Here is a 22,837-nt window from a genome sequence, read left to right as displayed (position 1 = left end):
TGAGCTGCTCAGTAAATTACGCTTGCTATCAGTGGCTACCACAGGCGTCAGAAAAATGGAATCCTGGTTTTGTTTACAGTTACTTTTTTTTTTTTTGACTTGCAAAGAAAGAACACAAAACAAAAATTGTCCATTTCTTGTTACTGACATGTAAATAGAATGATTAAATGTACATAGACCATTAACGCCCTTTTAATAATCAGATAAATAGGCTGGGGGGGGGGGAGCTGTTGGCTGGACTCAAGCACTCCATGTCGTCATGCTAATGTTGACACTACCACGTGATGTGCAAAATGATTTTGTCTACAGCGTGAAAGCTCTCTGTTCAGTCATTCCAGCACAACGTTGTTCCTTTTAGTGGTGATTGATATTTAATAAAGCAGTGTATGTACAAATGGTGTTGCTGGGAAAAACAGTTTAATTTGAGGCAGTTGTTTGCTGAACTAGTAGCTAAGCACTTTATTACTGGTGTTTAAATTTTTTTTTTTTAAATGCTTGATCGGCTGATGGATGATCAACTGCATTTATGCCAGGAGCATAAATTGTGTTCATTTTGTTTTTGGATCATCTATTACTTAAAAGCGGTTGGGGCTTTTTTTTTTTGGTATAGCGAATTATGGTTTTCTGACCTTCTTAACACATGTATTGTTTTTCTATCAAGCCAAACCCATCAGACCAGGCCAGCCACCTGTGGCTTCTCCCACCCACCCTAACATCAACCGCTCAGGGGTGGGACTCTTCAATAACCAGCCAGGGGTCATCCGAGGAGGAGGCGGAGCCAAACAGTAAAAATGTAAGTTATCCGGTTTTGTATTTTGTCACTTCGTGATTGATTTCTACTTGGTTATAAGTTTCATGCTGATAATCTGCACTTTGTTTTTGTAGCATTTTGAAGTCTGCAAGTCTAGATGAAGTCAGAAGAACTGAGCTGGCCTTCCAACACTGGACAGTTCAACAGGCCTAACACTTTAAACTATATATATATTTGAATATAAGTATATATATGTATGAAATATTCCTACATTTGGCTGTACAGTTGTCCTCTCTGGTCATATGTTTAGAGGTCCCATTTCCCTGTTTAAACACACACCAAAAAAAAAGAAAGAAAGAAATAGGACAAAAATGAGTGCAATCACTGCTCTGTAAGTACCTTGTAACTTCACTCTTAATTGCATTAGATTTTTAGCCCTCACTGTGCCAAGCGGAATGTATCATCAAAAAAATTATAAAGATTAAAAAAGGCAGGAATAAATGGGAAATTAACTTCCAAAAAAAAGGGTCAAAAGAAACCCAGCTACTGCATCCTCCAAGCTTATTCATGTATGCATCATAGCGACTTGTTTTTAACTGTTTTGGAGAGAGTGACTTTGTTCTTGATTGCTTCCACTGAGCAGTTTCCAATAAACTAATTCACTTGAATGGATAATTTAAACACTACAGTGAGAGTACATGAACACAGAACCTGTTTTTGTGCACTGGGGTTCTTGGGGCCTTACAATGGTCATGTTTATAAAAAAGGAATAAAGAAAGTGGAAGAAAAATGAAGGTTTTAAGAGAACTCAAAGCTGCTGATTGGAGACACTCCATATGTTACTTTCAAGCACTGTACAAAAACATCGTAGTAAATGTGCATCATTAACTGATGGTGATATCAGCATTATGAAATGTGCGCTCGGTCTGTAAATGGAAGGTCACCTGTTATGTTCGACACTGCTGTTTTTAAAATTGATGGGTTTAACAAATCGCTACTCATCGGTTGACGCTATTGATTGGGAGTACTGCCTTATAGCCTTTCATTAGTTCAGCCTGTGATCTAATATAATGTGGCTATGTGAAGAAATGCGGTAGCATTTTAACTAATAGATTTAGACATTTTACCTCTGATGGGTTTTGAATTGAATTCCCCAATAAGGAAGTGGTGTTGGGCTATTTTAATCTCTCCTTTTAGTCAGTGATCATGTTCATTTCACCCATAATAAGCAATATAGAGAATGTTGGCGTTGTGGTCTTACTTAGCTTAACAGCAGCTGTTCTCTGTATCTTGGTACAGATGCAACATCTGCAGAAATGGGCAAAGTTTATTCTAAACAACTAGTCCCTGGTTTGTTGATCTCTAAACAAGCCTGTGCCATGTTTGAAATAATATTCAACCCTGACCATTTTGCAAATGCTTCATCAGTGACCATGGCCAGTCGATATTCTTTGCAGATTTTCAGTCACTGAGCATCGGTGGTCATTGACTGTTATTCTGAAATCTGCCGTTGCAGATTGTACGGACTAAACGCTTTCATAAATCTGGCACTAAGCTTTCATCATGCTTTGCTCATGAGTATTTATTGTGATTAAATGTAGCCATCGTGTTTGGCTTGCACATTTAATAAAACCGAAAGCAGTTAAATGTTTCATACCCACCACTGTTTGAAGAGTTTTGTTGCCTTTGTGATTGCAGTTAGAAATCTAGATTTGATCATTATCTTTTGATAACTTTTCTCTTGTCCAGTTCTAGGACTCAGCATGACGTTGCAGCGTTTTATGGCCTAGCTGAATTTACAATAGGGTCTATTTAATAGTTATTTACCATGTTTTCATTGTATTTGCAGGTGGATGTTTTATTTATTGATGTTTTAATATAGAGATGGGAATTTTGTTTGTTTCTTTTTTTAATACTTTTTTTTTTCTTCTCCCCTCTTGGCTTCCACGGTCAGGTTTTCTTTCTGATGACCTTTTCACCTACATCTTATTACTCCTTGTAAATTTTGGTTGCTATACCAAGCAGGGTGATGGCTGAATAACTGATAGATATGAATTTTTGTGCAATATGGATCAGGCATAATTAATTTTACAGAATATTGATGTGAGAGATTAAGGATAACGTAAACAGACATGACTGGCCTGGTTTTGTTCCATTTCCCTCTGTACTTTTTGAAAGCACTTTAAATGTTCCATCTCAGTTGATCGCCTCACTTATTGTAATCCGAGTTAAAGCGTCTCATGTCAACTTGATTAGATGATTTAGATTTTTTTTCTTTTGAGTTTTGTAAGGTTTTTTTTGTTTTTTGAACATTTTTGCTTACAGAGACCATTTTGTCTTGAATCTGCATTGTAGTTTAAATAACAGAACCTGTGATGATGGAGAGGGATCTTGGTGTGTCTACACTCAGCTCTCCCGAGTTGTGCAGAGTCATAAACTGGACTGAACTGTATATTTCTTCTGAATGCTTACTGTAGGGCAGGTTTTCACCCCTTGACATGAAATAAAATTAAAATTAATGGCAAATGGTTTTCTGATTTTTATTTATAGTGTTACATTGAGCGTAACTGATTTTTACGGCTTTGTGACATTTTACAGAACTTTCTTTTTAAATTGGTACAGTCCTGTCCTCAGTGCTGCTGAAAATCCTTGGCATTAAATGAACAGATGGTGGCAGTATTAATCCACAGGTTCTCCCACACATCTCCATGGTACCCTGACATGACTGCTTGCTTGTTCTAGTTCACTCATTAGAAATGTGGACTGATCCAGTTCTGAAATTGACTATAAGGGCATTGCAACAGAATTTTACTCTATACAGCTAAGTGCTAAAGCTTGAAGGCATTTATTTATACCAAATCAAGATTCACACTTCATTAATCATGTAGCAATAACTATTAGGGAGTAAGTTTACATCTCTGGAATGGACTGATGTTCCATCCAGGGTTACGAAAAGACTCTCTGGATACATTGTGATCCTGGCAAGGATAAACTGTGTGCGCACTGCTCCCTTTCTGACCTTGCTGAATATTATTTCAGATCTTGTACACCCATCCATTACCTTTGTGACTGCCTTCAACCATTTTGCATATTCTCCAAGAACCCATTTAAGATAAAAGATAGCCTTTTATTATCCCACAAGGGGAAATTTGCATTGTTGGAGTCGCAAAATATATAAAGAGAAAAAGATAAGGCAGTGAAGGAGTAGTGCAAAAGTACACAAAGGAGATGTATATGAATGAGAGAAACTACAAATTTAGAGATTAAAAAAATTAAATTTGCAGGTTGGCAGATATACAGTTAACATAAGTGTATTACGAAGGTGGAATTGCACATAATACCAGTATTACCTGGGTGTAATAGTACACCCAGGTAATACTACCTGTGCAATACTACACCCAGGTAATACTGGTAATACTACCTGTACAATACTACACCCAGGTAATACCACCCGTGCAATACTTACACCCTGGTAATACTACCTGTGCAATACTACACCCAGGCAATACTGGTAATACTATCTATGCAATACTACACCCAGGTAATACTGGTAATACTATCCGTGCAATATTACACCCAGGTAATACTGGTAATACTATCCGTGCAATACTTACACCCAGGTAACACTACCCGTGCAATACTACACCCAGGTAATACTACCTGTGCAATACTTACACCCAGGTAATACTGGTAATGCTACCTGTGCAATACTACACCCAGGTAATACTGGTAATGCTACCTGCGCAATACTACAACCAGGTAATGCTGGTAACACTACCCGTGCAATACTTACGCCCAGGTAATACTACCTGCGCAATACTTACACCCAGGTAATACTACCTGTACAAAACTACACCCAGGTAATACTGGTAATACTATCCGTGCAATACTACACCCAGGTAATACTGGTAATACTATCCGTGCAATACTTACACCCAGGTAACACTACCCGTGCAATACTACACCCAGGTAATACTACCTGTGCAATACTTACACCCAGGTAATACTGGTAATGCTACCTGTGCAATACTACACCCAGGTAATACTGGTAACACTACCCGTGCAATACTTACACCCAGGTAATACTGGTAATACTATCTGTGCAATACTTACACCCAGGTAATACTACCCGCGCAATACTTACACCCAGGTAATACTACCTGTACAAAACTACACCCAGGTAATACTGGTAATACTATCTGTGCAATACTTACACCCAGGTAATACTGGTAATACTACCCATGCAATACTTACACCCAGGTAATACTGGTAATACTGCGCGTGCAATACTTATACCCAGGTAATGCTGGTAATACTACCTGTGCAATACTTACACCCAGGTAATACTGGTAATACTATCTGTCCAATACTTACACCCAGGTAATACTGGTAATACTATCTGTGCAATATTTACACCCAGGTAATACTACCTGTACAAAACTACACCCAGGTAGTACTACCCGTGCAATACTTACAGCAGGTAATACTGGTAATATTACCCATGCAATACTTACACCCAGGTAATACTACCAGTGCAATACTTACACCCAGGTAATACTGGTAATACTATCTGTCCAATACTTACACCCAGGTAATACTGGTAATACTATCTGTGCAATATTTACACCCAGGTAATACTACCTGTACAAAACTACACCCAGGTAGTACTACCCGTGCAATACTTACAGCAGGTAATACTGGTAATATTACCCATGCAATACTTACACCCTGGTAATACTACTCGTGCAATACTTACACCCAGGTAATACTGGTAATACTATCTGTGCAATACTTAAACCCAGGTAATACTGGTAATACTATCTGTGCAATACTTACACCCAGGTAATACTGGTAACACTACCCGTGCAATACGACACCCAGGCAATACTGGTAATATTACCCGTGCAATACTACACCCAGGTAATACTGGTAATACTATCTGTGCAATACTCACACCCAGGTAATACTGGTAATACTAGCCGTGCAATACTACACCCAAGTAATACTGGTAATACTACCCGTGCAATACTACACCCAGGTAATGCTGGTAATGCTACCCGTACAATACTACACCCAGGTAATACTGGCAATACTACCCGTGCAATACTTACACCCAGGTAATGCTGGTAATACTACCCGTACAATACTACACCCAGGTAATACTGGCAATACTACCCGTGCAATACTTACACCCAGGTAATACTCATAATACTACCCGTGCAATACTTACACCCAGGTAATACTGGTAATACTATCTGTGCAATACTTACACCCAGGTAATACTGGTAATACTACCCGTGCAATACTTACACCCAGGTAATACTGGTAATACTATCTGTGCAATACTTACACCCAGGTAATACTGGTAATACTACCCGTGTAATACTACACCCAGGTAATACTGGTAATATTATCTGTGCAATACTTACATCCAGGTAATACTGGTAATACTATCTGTGCAATACTTACACCCAGGTAATACTACCTGCACAAAACTACACCCAGGTAATACTACCCGTGCAATACTTACACCCTGGTAACACTACCCGTGCAATACTTACACCCAGGTAATACTGGTAATACTATCTGTGCAATACTTACACCCAGGTAATACTGGTAATACTATCTGTGCAATACTTACACTCAGGTAATACTACCCGTGCAATACTACACCCAGGCAATACTGGCAATACTACCCGTGCAATACTTACATCCAGGTAATACTGGTAATACTACCTGTGCAATACTTACACCCAGGTAATACTACCCATGCAATACTTACACCCAGGTAATACTGGTAATACTACCCATGCAATACTTACACCCAGGTAATACTGGTAATACTACCTGTGCAATACTTACATCCAGGTAATACTGGTAATACTACCTGTACAATACTACACCCAGGTAATACTCATAATACTACCCGTGCAATACTTACACCCAGGTAATACTGGTAATACTACCCGTGCAATACTTATACCCAGGTAATACTGGTAATACTATCTGTGCAATACTTACACCCAGGTAATACTGGTAACACTACCCGTGCAATACTACACCCAGGTAATACTGGTAATACTATCTGTGCAATACTTACACCCAGGTAATACTGGTAATACTATCTGTGCAATACTTACACCCAGGTAATACTACCCGTGCAATACTTACATCCAGGTAATACTGGTAATACTATCTGTGCAATACTTACACCCAGGTCATACTACCTGTACAAAACTACACCCAGGTAATACTACCCATGCAATACTTACACCCTGGTAACACTACCCGTGCAATACTTACACCCAGGTAATACTGGTAATACTACCCGTGCAATACTTACACCCAGGTAATACTGGTAATACTATCTGTGCAATACTTACACCAAGGTAATACTGGTAATACTATCTGTGCAATAGTTACACCCAGGTAATACTACCCGTGCAATACTACACCCAGGCAATACTGGTAATACTACCCGTGCAATACTTACATCCAGGTAATACTGGTAATACTACCTGTACAATACTACACCCAGGTAATACTGGTAATACTATCTGCGCAACACTTACACCCAGGTAATACTGGTAATACTACCCATGCAATACTACACCCAAGTAATACTGGTAATACTACCCGTGCAATACTACACCCAGGTAATACTGGTAATACTACCCGTACAATACTACACCCAGGTAATACTGGTAATTCTACCCGTGCAATACTTGCACCCAGGTAATACTGGTAATACTATCTGTGCAATACTTACACCCAGGTAATACTGGTAATACTACCCACGCAATACTTACACCCAGGTAATACTACCTGTACAAAACTACACCCAGGTAATACTGGTAATACTATCTGTGCACTACTTACACCCAGGTAATACTGGTAATACTATCTGTGCAATACTTACACCCAGGTAATACTGGTAATATTACCTGTACAATACTACACCCAGGTCATGCTGGTAATACTACCCGTGCAATACTTACACCCAGGTAATACTGGTAATACTATCTGTGCACTACTTACACCCAGGTAATACTGGTAATGCTATCTGTGCAATACTTACACCCAGGTAATACTCGTAATACTACCCATGCAATACTTACACCCAGGTAATACTGGTAATACTATCTGTGCAATACTTACACCCAGGTAATACTGGTAACACTACCCGTGCAATACTACACCCAGGTAATACTGATAATACTATCCGTGCAATACTTACACCCAGGTAATACTGGTAACACTACCTGTGCAATACTACACCCAGGTAATACTGGTAACACTACCCGTGCAATACTACACCCAGGTAATACTGGTAATACTACCCGTGCAATACTACACCCAGGTAATACTGGTAATACTACCCGTACAATACTACACCCAGGTAATACTGGTAATACTATCTGTGCAATACTTACACATGTAATTCCACCTTCGTAATCCACTTGTGTTAACTGTATATCTGCAAAGTTTATATTTTATTCTTCTCCTTTGCCCTACTGCAGCCTGTCTTGCTCAGATCCAGTTTGGAGATGGGTCTGATCATGATGGAGAACATTTTACACACGTGTATTATTTCTGAAATGTATTGATTTGTGATGCAACCCCCTCTCACTGCTTGAACAGTCACTGCACTGTCGCTGGCACTGATGCCATGTTCGTCATGGGGTGAAGAGCGGAACGGTGATGTAAATGAACACTGCTCCAGAAGATACAGGGTGCGGAATACGAGCACGCGCAGTGACACGGATACGCGCATTGGCTTCAGAGCAGCGGATTGGGAGTGAAGGCGCGCAGGAACACGGGCGCGCGCATTGTGAGGTACAGGCGGTCAGGACAGCGTTTTAAAGTTTAGCTCGGCTTTTCCTGGACGGGCAGGCCGACCTGGCAGCACCGAGTCCCTGGGCACAAGGTCAGTCCTGTACAGGGGTTCTCCGGGCCTTGTTTTTTTTGTTTAAATGCGATTTTGTTGGATAAATCCAGAGTTATATTGTTGTTGGTGGTGGGTTGCACCGCTGCGGCTAACCAGCAACCACAGCTGAGGGAAAAAGCCAACCTGCTGTGTAACTGTACACTTCATTTAAATACAGAAAATGGGTTTAAATGTAGAAGGGTATGATATTTTTTTGTGTGTAAATATATACAGGTTCGTTTCTGTGGTGCAAATTTAACAGAGAATTGTTGTTGTTTGTTGTTGAAACAACGAGCTGTGTTTATCAGAGTCTGTAGAGTGCTGAGGGGATGAGTCGATATTTATCGACGATACCGGAGCAAAGTTTCTCGGTTAATGGTGGTGAAGGCAGGTAGTCCAGTGTCAGGACAGGAGCTGCGTTTATACATCATTAACTCTTCGCCATTGCGGTTTTCACACCAGCTCAGGCAGCTTTGGCTCTGGATCTTTTACCTGAATCAACTGATGAATTAAATCTCTTTACCCTTTAAACCAGTTGCTCCAGCCACCCTTGTATATCTGGGTCTGTCTCAGAAACTGGGTACTGTGGGGGAACCCCACTAATGCCGCTTTTCCACTACAAACGCGGCTGAGCCGAGCCGTGTCGAGCTGAGCCGGGCTGAGCGGGGCTGTTGGAGTTGCATTTCGACTACAACCGCGCTGAACCGTGCTGGCTGGAAGTGGGTGGACACATTGGGTGGAGTTAGCGAAAGTGGGTGGACGTCAGGTGATGTCGTTAAGCAGCGCAAACAGTGACATCAGTGGCGGAACAAGTCAGAGCCGGGCCGGGGGCGGGGCAAATGACCGGGCCCTTTATTAAAGCTTATCATAACATCATTTTAGGCTACAAAATGTCCGCAACTGCGGTGTTTACCAATTTCAACACTACCGGGTGCAACTATGTTATTTAGTACATCAAGTCCTTCAAACGAACATGTAACTCAGAAACAAAAAACATTAGGATACTGTACATGGCTCATAATAAAACATCAATAGCCTATACTGCGCACATTATTTGAAGGGCATACGAATGAGCGCTCAGAGGTTGCAACGGTGACAGGAAGAGTCAGAAATAAAAGGAGGGCGGTGCAAACCTCACTGAATGCACTGTGTTTACCAATTTCAACACTCCGGGGTGCAACTATGTTATTTTGTACATTAAGTCCTTCAAACGAACATGTAACTCAGAAACAAAAAAAACATTCGGCGACATACTGTACACGGCTCATAATAAAACATCAATAGCCTACTGCGCACATTATTTGAAGGGCATACGACGAGCCTTGCGCTCCGCGAACTCGTCCACGATGCTCTGTATGTCACTGATTCAGTGATCTTTTAAGCGGTAGTCTCACGACCCGAATAGTAAACAATAAACATGGAGGACATGGAGTCGTTAGTGTTGCTGGTCTTGGTGCTGTGGCTTGTTGTCACCGACAACGCGGACAGATACTGGCAAGAGCGTATAGATGAGGCGAGGCGCATAAGGCTTCAGAAATTCTCGTAATTCATAATTATTCTTCTTCCGGGTTTGCGGTGTTTACAGATCCCAGCGCGCTCGCGGGGCGTGTGTGGGCATACTCCTCACCAATCAGTGCACAGGGGAGTGTCTGCTCACGCCCCCAACCTCAGTCGGCACGGTTTGGCTCGCTTCAGCCCCACTCCAAAACGGTGCGAGTTTTAGGGGCTAAGCAGGGCTGAAACGAGCTGAGTCGTGCTGGTTTTTGGTAGTCGAAACGCGAGCCGTGTCGGGCTGAAGTGAGCTGAAGCGAGCTGAAGTGAGCTGAAAAAGGGTAGTGGAAAAGGGCCATAAATATACTCACACTCAATAAACTATATGGTTTTGAATGGTGATGTTGGTTTTAATTTGAAATAAAATGATGAAAGAAATAATACAGATAAAACTAAATCTTTGATGTGAATACTTTATTCAGAATTTGTCAAAAAATTCTGCAAATTTGTGGAAAAATGGCGGCTTGATCTGGGACATGATAAATGGTTGACTACATCGCATTCGCTTAAAAAGGTCGTAGTCCCCAAGGGGGGGAGTTTGCGCAACTTAACAGTGCGCGCTACACTGAGCAGATTGAAATTCTCCAGTCAGAGTTTGAGAAGCGATTTCAAGACTTTGCTTTGCTCGAGCCACCAGCTACATTCATGTGCCACCCATTCGGGGAAGATACTGAGGTGGATTCCCTCGCCTCAAAAGTTGCGGCACTGTTTCAGCTGAACACGTCTGCCGTGGAAGACGAGATGCTGAAATCTGACATCGAGTTGAAGTCCAGGGCGCATGGGCCGTTTTGGAATTTACTCACGGAGGCGAAGTACCCGAACATGCGGCAATGTGCCACCTCCTTAACCGCATTGTTCGGCTCCACTTATTTGTGCAAGTCGGCCTTTTCGCATATGAAGATCATTAAGTCCAAATACCGCTCCAGTCTGTCCGACGATCATCTCGAGGCCTGCTTGAGGCTCGCTACCAGCAGCTACTGTCCGGACTATGCAGCCCTCTCTGACTCCCTCCAGTGCCGATCATCATCGGATTAAGATCTGATTTAGGGCCTACATCAGTATGCTATGTATTAAAGTTGTGCTGTTGCTAAGTTCCACGGTAAAAAAAAAAAAGAAAAGAAAGAAGGAAAAAAATATAAAAAGGAAAAATGTTTTTATATAAAATTGTTGTAAATGTCAAATCTCTGTCTAGCAGGCTATGCAAAAGTCAATTGATGTGAACAAAATTGTTTTGGGGTTTACAATGCCTGTCTGGATGCATTTAACTTTTTTTTTCTAAACATAGCCCCTTTTTTTTTTTTTTACAGTGGGCTTGTTTCATGTTTACATATTAGTAGTTTGCGGTTTATAAAAGTTAACAGTGATTTGAACAAAAATACGTTTAGGAGTACTACAAAGCTTATGCATTTAACATAATTTGAATGTAAACTTCCGTCACCTTTTTGTATGCATGTTTGCATATTATTAAACAAATTGCATATGAATGTTTATAAATCAAAACAAGTGTCATTATTGTTATTATTATTATTATTATTAGTAGTAGTAGTAGTAGCAGTACTAGTAGTCATAGTAGGCCTAGTAGTGGTAACAACCTAGTCCGAGTAGATCATATTAACATGGTCATTTTAAAAGTAGCTCGCGCATCAAAATATTGTGGGCACCCCTGGTCTACAGTATGACAGCTAACATGGATCAAGCGCACACAACGCCGTGAAAAGTTATTTTAAGCCAGTCAGTAAATGCATTAAAACAGTGGACGCAATTAACAAAGGTCATGGCGTAAATAATAAAAATCATCTTACCTTTACACAGAATCAGCGTCTTTCATTTGAAGAACTTGATTTGATTTGAAGAACTTTTAGAACTATGCACAGTTACTTGAAGCCAGGTCAGCTGGCTAATACATGGATGAATCAAATCTCCCCAACAACTGCCGGGGAGGTTTGAAGGTAGCGGATGTCCATCCATTTCTGCTCAGGTTTTTAATTCAGGGTCGGTCTCCCATTCCTTCCTGTAAAGTTTTTTATATTTTCCCCACTTCGGCATGATGACTATTTCGCTACCAGAATACCAGCACAGAGCCTAGAATGACTAGGACACCAGAGTTGAGAGAGCGCGGGCCAGGCTTCTGCGTCGGCGCACTATGCTAGTTTGTTGATGTGACGTCACGTTGTTATAGCGACTGAATAACTCACTGCAATGACCATAATACGAGTGAGTGATGTATACTGAATTTTGTATTTGTATTGTTTTTAAACCATAAAATAACGGTTTGTTGTGCAGTTTTCACAATATTAAAAAACCGCCAGTTGTTGGCAAAAGCAGCCCAAATTGGGCGGAAAACCGCCCAATCTGCCAACACTGCTTGTGCTCAATGCGCCGTCTTTTAAACACTAGTGCTGATGCGGCTGATTTCCAGGAAATGGGTCGTTTTCCTGTTGTAATGCTGGAGAGTAAATACTCAATGTCCCATACAGTGGGAAGAAAAGTACATCCTTTGGAATTTCTTACATTTCTGCCTAAATTTGCCATAAAATGATCTGATCTTTATAAAATCAGAAGAATGATCAGTGTCTGCTTAATACTGCTCAAACATTACATTACATTTTCTTACATTTCTGCCTAAATTTGCCATAAAATGATCTGATCTTTACAAGATCAGAAGAATGATCAGTGTCTGCTTAATACTGCTCAAACATTACATTAGCCTACGTTGCATTTGGCAAACGCTTTTTAAACCCAAAGCGACTTACAATAGAGGACATAAACAGTAGCATACAACAAACAATAGGAGTAGAGAGAATACAAGCCAAGCGTGTTTTTTTTTTTTTTTGTAATAAATACATTACAGCATCAAAGGAATAGTAAATGGCATTCTCAATACAGGAACAGTGAATTACATTATCATGCTGTAAAGGTATCTAATTGTACTTGTATAATGACAATAAAGGCTTTCTATTCTATTCTATTACCGAACAGATTTCTTATTAACTTCTTGAAGGATGATAGCAATGACCCTTTTCTAGTGGCTGGTGGTTGCTCATTCCACCTTTGAGGGACAAGTACAGAGAACAGCTTGGACTGGGAGTGTTTTGTGTGGACAGGAGATATGGCTTGGCAGTTCTTGTTGGTGAGTGCAACGTCCTGGTAGGGGCATATGGCTTCAGTAAGGTATTCAGATAGGCCAGGGTAGTTCCTGAGGTAGTTTTATAGGCAAGAGTTAGGGCTTTGTGCTTAACCCAAGCTGCCACCAGTAACCAGTGCAGATCGATAAATAGAGGGTTAACATGGGCCCTCTTGGTTGAGAGAATATCAGACGGGCTGCGGCATTCTGGACCATTTGCAGTGGTTTTATTGCACAAGCAGGTAGGCCCGCCAGGAGAGCGTGGGAGTAGTCCAGACAAGAGATTACCATGGCCTGTACGGAAACCGAAAGTGAGTCCTTGTGCTCAATGCGCTGTCTTTTAAACACTATAGGGCTGATGCGGCACAGGGCTGATTTTCAGGAAATGGGGCGTTTTCCCGTTGTAATGCTGGAGAGTAAACACTCAATGTCCCATACAGTGGGAAGGAAAGTAGCCTACATCCTTTGGAATTTCTTCCATTTCCACCTAAATTGGTCATAAAATATGGTCTGATCTTTACAAAATCACAAGAATGAACAAACAATGTCTGCTTAAAGTAATACAACTCAAACTATTACATGGCTAGAGCAGGGTAAGATGAACTATTACATGGCTAGAGCAGGGTAAGATGAACTATTACATGGCTAGAGCAGGGTAAGATGAACATTTCTTGCCACAACTACGCGTTAAAGGCATATTTGTGGCAAATCCTCATACCAAATTGCAGTGTCCTGTTACTATTACAGCAAAACGTATTTGATAAGCTTTCATGGTTAGCGTGGTCGCCATGGTCTAGTAGTTAGACAGTTGGTCTTTAGATAAGAGGGTTGTATGTTCAAACCCCGCCCCGCCGTGGCTGAAGTGTCATTGAGCAGTGTTCTTGAGCAAGGCACACTACTCCAGGCTGTAACCAATATCATGTAATAAGTGTAAGCATCAGCTAAGTGTAATGTAATGCATATGTAATGGTTGAACTAATATTTCCTCTGAGAGAAGAATGGGCAATGGCTGATCTTACACCATGCTCTACGCGGGGTACTACTGCAACTCTCTCCTGGTGGGCCTACCTGCTTATGCAATAAAATCACTGCAAATGGTCTAGAATGTGGCAGCCCGTCTGATATTCACTCAACCAAAGAGGGCCCATGTTTCCCCTCTATTTATCGATTTGCACTGGCCCTAACACTCGCCTACAAAACTACCTCAGGAACTCCCCCGGCCTAACTGAATACCTTACTGAAGCCATATGCCCCTACCAGAACGTTACGCTCTTCCAACAACAACCGTCTAACCATACCTCCTGTCTACACAAAACACACCCAGTCTAAGCTGTTCTCTGTAATTGTTCCTCAATGGTGGAACGAGTTACCAGTAGCCGCTAGACAAGGGTCATGTCTATCATCCTTCAAGAAGTTAGTATCTGTTCCGAGATGCTTTTACTGCATGATAATGTTATTTACTGTTCCTGTACTGAGAATGTAATTTACTATTCCTGTATGGTGAGGTGATGTATTTAAAAAAACAATTACTAACACCACTAAACCTAAAATACCACGGGTTGACCACCTGAAGTAAACTTGCATTACAAGCAAGTTTTTAACTACAAGTCAATTTGGGACTTTCTCAATACAGAAAGGTTTTTATCCAAAGCGATTTACAGTTATTACAGGGTATTGGTTACAACCTGGAGCAAGGACTTGCTCAAGGGCACTTCAGCTGGTTAGGGTGGGGGTTGAACCTGCAATCCTCTGGTCTAAAGACCAACTCTGTAAGCCACAGCTGCCCGGGTGTGCGCGTGTGTGTGTGTGTGTGTGTGTGTGTGTGAGTAAGTAAGTGAAGGCTTTAACTCCAGAGGTGAGTCATATACTCCATGCTGTTGGCACCAATCATAGGTGTGTACTGTATGCTCTGGTTCTCTCTCTCTCTCTCTTTCTTTCTTGCACCCCCTTCTTCCGTCTCTCTCTCGCTCTCTCTCTCTCTCTCACACACACACACACACACGCAGACACACTCTCTCTCTCTCACCCTTCTTTTCCCTTTGTCATTCTTTGTCCCTCTTTTGCCTGCCTGCCTGCCTGCCTGCCTGCATGTGTGTGTGAAAGATGTCATCAGTAGATATGAAGGAGCCAGTTTGTCTGGTGGACAATGGGCCAGATGGGGAAATGGCTGTCCAGCAGGGGGCGCTGCAGATCCTGGAGCAGATCCAGCAGCCAGTGGTGGTGGTGGCCGTGGTGGGGCTCTACCGCACGGGGAAGTCCTACCTCATGAACCGCCTGGCCGGGAAACAGACAGGTAGCAACACACACACACACGGGCATATCTGATGGACATGCGATAAAACACAGGTGTGTGTGAGAACTGAGCTCCTGGTGTGTAATAGATGCTTCTCTTGACCCCTCAGGCTTTGCCCTGGGCGGCACCATCGAGTCCACAACCAAAGGAATATGGATGTGGTGTGTACCTCACCCCAGGAAACCAGGTGTTTATACACACACTCTCTCTCTCTCTCTCTCTCTCTTACATTTCTATCCTTGTGGGGACCTTCCATTGACTCCCATTCATATCTAATATAACATAAGTCAAAAGTTTTCAGAACATTAGACCAAAAGACCGCTCCATGTGGTCTGTCCGCCTTATACATTTCCTTTACGTTGTCCATATTCATGAGGCCAGGGCAAGTCTCGTTGCTCTTTCATCCTCTTTCGATTTTTCCTCATGTTGCTGCCGGCGCCTCTGCCATTTTTTGTCCCAAAACTCTGTTGGAGTTCTTCATCTAGGGAGCGTTGCAGCAGAAACCACTGACCAAAATTACTTAGCCTATCAGCTCCATGTGGTCTCTCATAGCAAGAAAAAGAGCTTCAGTGGCCAAGGACAACTGTTCCTCCATCATTGTTTGTACTGTAAAATAGCCGTTCGTTGCTTTTCCAGTAGACATTTATACCTGAAGCCCGAGGGACGCCTTTTCTTCCGCTCACATCATATATGTGCGCCTCATACTATGCATGATAGTCACACCACCCCCCCCAACCCGCATCCGCGAGGGACAGGCAAGAGGGAGTAAATATCCCCCTCACTTTCACATTGCTTATGCCTGAACAAAAGTCCTGTTAAACCTCTTCAACCCACCTCGACTCCAGTGTGAAAACCGTAGATAACTTTTTTTTGTTTTGTGGTTTGGTCACACAGGACACACACTGGTGTTGCTGGACACTGAAGGATTGGGAGATGTGGATAAGGTGTGTGTGTTGTATGTGGGTGTGTGTGTGTGGTTATGGTAATTGTAGGACATATGAGGACCTTGTTTTGTGGGCGTGCAATAACACTTTGCAAAAAGGCGAGGTTGGGACCTGGATAAAACACTGCTTCAGAGCGAATGTCCCTGCATTCATGAACTTGGTTGCCAATGGGATGAATGAGGACTTGAATCTTGCATGTTATTTTTGTGTTAATGTATGTCTGAACTTCTTTCTTAACGACATGTTTGTAAGTGCTTTAGTCTGTAGACTTCGGTTATATTATTGGTATTCTGGTTTATTATTTTGACTGCATTGATATCTAATCATTGGTATCTAATTTCTTTTGGTTCACTTCATTTGTTTTGGTTCACTTATGTGCACCCAAGCTTGCAGTAATCATAGGGTGACCACCTGTCCCGCATAGCGCGTGCGCGTACAGCATTTGAAGCTGAATTTATGCGTCCCGCAAATTCAGAACGTGTCCCGCATAATCGATGCTTGCTGAGGGGGATGTCGCTCTCCCCGGGCCACCCAGGCAGCCAAACGAATATTACTTGACATTTCAGCACACCACCGTCGCCACTGTAGAACAAAACCACACACACACCCCTCACAACTGACTGGTTGTTGTCAACTTTTTGTTGTTGCCATGACACCGCACTCACGTGCACAGACAGTGACGAGGGACGCAGGTGCAACGCATGCATTGCTTTCATATTAAAAAATGGAGAAAGGTACCGGGGAGATGGCAGGTGAGGCACCGCCACCTCCAGTTAAAAAGAGAAGGTGTATGTACAGGAAAGAGTGGGAAAATGAATATTTGTGGCTGAAAGGGGTTGAGGGGGATACCGAGAGGGCTTTTTGTGACCTTTGCAAAACATCTTTCTCAATCGGACATGGCGGGGAATACGATGTGAAACGACACAGGCTCGCGGAGACTCACAAGAAACGTGTGCAACAGAAAGAAACGTCTAAATCTATGGATGCTTTCCTCCGACCTAAAAACGACTCTCTAGCTGACAAAGTGACTGCGGCAGAGGTGACGAGTGTGTATCACACTGTCCAACACGCAATATCATATCGGGCAGGCCTTTTTTTCTACTGTTTCTGTGGTGCTGAGCCACGACAATTCCTGTTAATCCACTGAAAACTAAATGGAGACTTGTCACTATTCCTGCTGTACTGATGCACTGCAAAGCCTCAGACTCAATATTATATTATGATTGATTTAAAGTGAATAAATTGTAATGGAAAATAAATAAAATTGAGTAGCTTCAGTAAATCATAAGTGGAAGTGTGTCTGTCAAGTCATAATTGAATGGTCAAAATATTATGAATGTTTATTAAAAAAAACCACACATTTGGTGGCCTGTTCATGACCATACATCACCAATAACAGCAGATTAGGGTATTATTGATATACCATGTAAGGTAGTATGTGCTAGAAATGGGTAAACCACTATCTGTGAGTCTTCCAGCAGCCGGCGCGGCGTCCCACATTGTCCCTCAAAAACATACCCCTTGTCCCACCTTGGGCTTATGAGCAGGTGGTCACCCTAAGTAATCATGACATCATGACCACCTGTTCATGTTAAAATCTTGCTTCTTTTCATCCTTTACATTACATCACATGACATTGGACATGGTGCATTAATCGTTTCTGTAAAGAGAATAAGATAGAGAGTGTGGCCTTTTCTACTCAATCTGTCTGTATACTTGGTCTTAACAAAGTAGTCTTTACAAAGTCTTCACAAAGGCAAAGAAGGGCATTTACATTTACATTCCCACACAACAGCAACATAGACTTTCAATAATAGACTTTAACAGTGTGACTGTATAGAAGAGTAACCTCCGCAATGGCTTCAAATAACACATCTACTGTAAACATGCCTGAACTGCATGACCAGCGCTCTCTTAAAGGGGCAGTGCTGCATTCTTTTAAAGGCAAGGTATTTCTACTGTAAACATGCATTGACGGCATGATCACTGGTTTCTTAAAGGAGCAGTGCTGCATTCTTTTAAAGGCAAGGTATTTCAAAGGCATTGTGTTCTGTGTGTTTTCAGGGCGATGAGAGGCATGACACGTGGATTTTCTGTCTGGCTGTTCTGCTCAGCAGCACTCTGGTCTAGACCCCGAAGCCGCCGCCAGGCGCCGCTAAAACCGCCATTTAGAATTTGAGCCGCCGCCAGCCAATAATTTTGTAAGCCAATTTGAGCCGCTATCTAATAAAATTTGGCTGAGCCACTAAGAATTGTGTACATCAAATAATGGGTTTATCCACATCATGAGCTACAAGAAAAGTGACACAAACATGATCAACTGTACACACTAGTAGTAACACAATAGAGACGTATAGGCATACACTGTAGAGATTTAGAACTGATATCACAGCACAGAGAGCCACCACAAGCTTGCCGTTGTGACTACCTGTCTGGCTTCCCGCCCCTCACACCGTTACCACGATACACTGGGGAACCCGGGAACCCACCCAGAGCATCAATCGACTCCGATATCGACGAGATGGCTGCATTCTTTGCCGCTGCTGAGGGAAAGTGTAAAGGTATTTTTTTTGTTTGTTTGTTTCACATACTTCGAGATTGATAAAAAAAAAAGTACTCCACCACTCTACTTTCATCATAGTAAGATAGCTGCCAGTCCTTCACTGGTCATTGCTAGTGAGAGTAGATAGCTAGATGCCTTCCTCGAACAATCCAGATTAGCTTATTATTAGCATTGAACTACAATCTTGCTAGATTTATATTTACAATGAAGTAAGAGACCAGGGGACCTGTGGTAATTTGCTATTTATTCCCCCCATTTGTTTGATCCGTTCGCCCGGATATATGCCACACAGTGACGTCCAGTATCAGCCATTTGTAGCCATAAACATTTTGGTGGCTGCAGCAGCCATTAAGGTTTTGGCTGAGTCAGCTAGCCAGCCAATAATTTCATCAGCCAGCCATTATCCTGAAAACAAACGGCTTCGGGGTCTACTCTGGTCTACAACAGCATGGGCACCATTGACAACAATGCCCTGGAGAAACTACAGTATCCACACACACGCGCACACACGCACCACTACTGCAAAGTATTTTTTTGCTGTGAATGCCGTTACAGCTGTAAGTGAGGTGGGCCATTAACTGGCAATAGCTGCAAAATGTGGTGTAGTGTTGTAGCGTTAGCTAGCGTTAGCGGTCAGTGTGGTGGGGGATTAGCTAACAATAGCTGCACAATGTGGTGTGGTGTAGTTTTGTAGCGTTAGCGGTCAGTGTGGTCGGGGATTAGCTAACAATAGCTGCACAATGTGGTGTAGTGTTGTAGCGTTAGCTAGCATCAACTGTGAGTGTGGTGGGGCATTAGCTAACAGTTGCTCCGAAATGTGGTGTAGTGTTGTAGTGTCATCCCCTTTATGCTTCTTTCCATTCGCAGTATAGGGTCTGGGGATGTGGTGCGCTGTAGCATTTTTTGGTGGGAGGAGTAAACTCAGCTCTGGTTTGAAACGATTGGACCCGCTCTCACTCAAACACTAACCGTTGCCCATGACGTATGTTATGTTATGCACCCGACATCATTTGGCATCATCGTCATTTGCGCCCACCCCCGAATCTGTCCGTTGCTTATTGGGTAGACAGGTTTTCTACATGGAAAGTCACTCCCAGCTCTGCGTCCCCAGACCCTATACTGCAAAAGGAATGAAGCAGAAAGGGGATGGCTTTAGGTGGTTATGGCCCTTGGGGGAAAAACCTTTTGTTGTTCTTTTGTTCCTAGCTTTGATTACATTACATTACACTTAGCTGAGGCTTTTTAACCCAAAGCGACTTACAGTTATTACAGGGTATGGTTACAACCTGGAGCAGTGTAGGGTTAGGTGTTTTGTCTAGTCCGCGAATATAAAACAATGCCCCACCCCCTTTAAAGAGCTATTTGTAGATCAAAAATTTTGGCAATACTCATATTGAACCAAAAAATATCATGTTGACACGTCATCGATGGGAGCCAGAGGAAACAACTTAAGGAAATTGAGACTCATCTTTTGAGCCTCAGTGTGGTGTAGTGTTGTGGTAATAGCTAGCACTAGCTTTGAAGCAGCATTAGCTAGGGTTAGCTTTGAGTTTGGTGTATTGTTAGCTGTGAATGTGGTGTAGTGGTGTAGCTGTGAGAGTGGTGTAGCGTTAGCTTTAACTGTGGTGTAGTGTTGTGTTGGCGAGTTATGTTCCTCAACAGCGCCCCCCTCAGTTACGTGACGGAGCTGACGAAGCACATCCAGGTGAAGAGCATCGAGTACAGCCAGAGCACGGAGCTGATGCGTGTCTTCCCCTCCTTCGTCTGGACTGTCAGAGACTTCATTCTGGAGCTGAAGCTGAATGGCCAACCCATCTCTGCTGACGAGTATCTGGAGAACGCACTCAAGATCAATCCAGGTTACACGCGCGCACACACACACACAGAGTATTCCATCAACCACACACAGAGCCAGGTAAGCCGACAGTGGGGGACAAAGGGGCAAGTAGTCCTGGGCCCAGGGTGTGAGGGGGCCCAGAATTGGGTTCTCATTACATTGTATTTGTCAGGAAGGGGGGCCCTTTCAAATGACTTTGCCCTGGGCCTGGCCAAAGCTGTCAGCGGACCTGCACACAAGGCAAGGCAAGTTTATTTGTATAGCACATTTCATACACAAAGGCAGTTCAATGTGCTTCACAAGAATAAAAGCATAAGACAAAGTTTCAGGTAAAAGGAAATAATAAAGAAATAAAAAGAAAGTAAAGTAGCATTCCATATGTACGTATCTACACTACCCCATTTTGGAAGAGATTGTGCATTTTATTGCTTTCATTTGTGTTGATCAGGACAGCAAGGGCGGCACAACCAGGTGCGGCAGGGCCTGAGGAATTTCTTCACGGTGCGGCGCTGCTTTGTGTTGGAGCGGCCAGCAAACGCCAAAAACCTGCAGAGGATGGAGGAGCTGACGATCAAAGACCTGGACGAGAGCTTTGTTGACGAGGCCAATAAATTCTGCAACTATATCTTCGACGAGGCCCAGCCCAAAACCATGAGGGGCGGTCTGGGAGTCACTGGCAGGAGTGGGTATTGCCAATTACAAAAATGTCACCACTATTACACAATAACTAATACATCATCTCTCATACACCATCACTTATACATGTAGAATAGAATAGCATAAGATTAGAAAGGCTTTTTGTCATTGTACACTACACAGTACAGTGAGACTAAGGGATAGTTCGGGATTTTTGACATGAATCTGTACGGTATCCCCGTCAGCAGTGTCGTGCATCCACACTGACTTACCCCCCACTATTACACCATAACTAATGCAGCATCATTGCTCCATCAATAATTGGCTAAATGCCCAGACAATAATGACATACGGAATTAGGCACAGCAGACGTAGTTATTGTAGCATTTTTGTACAGCAACCGTAAATATTGTAGTATTTGTGTATGCTTAGTATTTCACTGCTGTGTGTGTGTGTGTGTGTGTGTGTGTGTGTGTGTGTGTGTGTGTGTGTTGCAGTGCTGGGCTGCCTGGCAGAGACGTACGTGGAGGCGATCCGCAGTGGCAAGGTGCCGTGTCTGGACAGCGCTGTGGAGTCACTGGCGCTGATCCACAACGGGCGGGCCGTGGAAGAGGCTCTGGCCCACTACCAGAGAGAGATGCAGCGCTGGGTGCGATTGCCCTCCGAGACACAGGAGGAGCTGTCCAAGATCCACTCTAATGCCAGCACAGAAGCCATCAGCATCTTCACCAATTCTTCCTTCAATGACAGCCAACAGAAGCACCAGCTGCAGCTCATGGTACACACGCGCGCACACACACACACACACACACTGCATTCACACACACGGCATCATTCAAAATCAGATTCCAAAAAACTTGGGACAAATTGTACAAATTGTGAATAAAAACTGAATGCAATGATGTGTCAGATTTCAATACTCCATTCAGAATTGAAGCATTTTAAGGGGAAAATGTGCTAATTTTAAACACACACACACACACACCTACACACCTACCATAACAATAATATGAAAATAAATGGTCTGACAACAACAAAAAAAAAATTACACTTTAAGTTATTGCAAAGTAGGCGTTTCAAAAATGTAATAGAATGTACGGATTTTAGTGTTTTGTCACCACCTGTTCTCAAACTGAGAATTCATTCTCGTCCAGACAATGCTGACAGTGTGAATCTCACTCAATTCTCTCTTGAGATTTTGTGCATTTACT

At 42.5% G+C, this 22,837-nt stretch overlaps 2 protein-coding genes across 6 annotated transcripts in view; both read left to right on the top strand.

Moving 5' to 3' along the window:
• The window catches only part of kif5bb (kinesin family member 5B, b), a 36,074-nt gene extending 32,797 nt beyond the window's left edge, over positions 1 to 3,277 (top strand). For both annotated transcript variants that reach the window (XM_060940145.1, XM_060940144.1), the window contains exons 25-26: positions 662 to 793; positions 886 to 3,277. In XM_060940145.1, the coding sequence (XP_060796128.1) occupies positions 662 to 789 (128 nt within the window). In that variant the 3' untranslated portion in view covers positions 790 to 793; positions 886 to 3,277. The remainder of the gene's footprint in view (positions 1 to 661; positions 794 to 885) is intronic.
• Positions 3,278 to 8,563: 5,286 nt separating this feature from the next.
• Positions 8,564 to 22,837, top strand: part of LOC132898492 (guanylate-binding protein 1-like) — a 53,098-nt gene continuing 38,824 nt past the window's right edge. For 2 of the 4 annotated variants that reach the window (XM_060940146.1, XM_060940148.1), the window contains exons 1-5: positions 8,565 to 8,678; positions 18,655 to 19,639; positions 20,828 to 21,012; positions 21,439 to 21,672; positions 22,124 to 22,404. In XM_060940146.1, coding sequence (XP_060796129.1) covers positions 19,602 to 19,639; positions 20,828 to 21,012; positions 21,439 to 21,672; positions 22,124 to 22,404 — 738 coding nt within the window. In that variant the 5' untranslated portion in view covers positions 8,565 to 8,678; positions 18,655 to 19,601. Of the gene's footprint in view, positions 8,679 to 15,456; positions 15,647 to 15,755; positions 15,834 to 16,540; positions 16,591 to 18,654; positions 19,640 to 20,827; positions 21,013 to 21,438; positions 21,673 to 22,123; positions 22,405 to 22,837 lie in introns of all 4 variants that reach the window. The other 2 variants (XM_060940152.1, XM_060940147.1) reach the window with 2 other exon arrangements.

This window comes from Neoarius graeffei, chromosome 14, assembly GCF_027579695.1.
Source record: "Neoarius graeffei isolate fNeoGra1 chromosome 14, fNeoGra1.pri, whole genome shotgun sequence".
Lineage (NCBI taxonomy): Eukaryota > Metazoa > Chordata > Actinopteri > Siluriformes > Ariidae > Neoarius > Neoarius graeffei.
The sequence above is the reverse complement of the archived record's forward strand: the minus strand, read 5'-3'. Positions and strand labels throughout refer to the sequence as shown.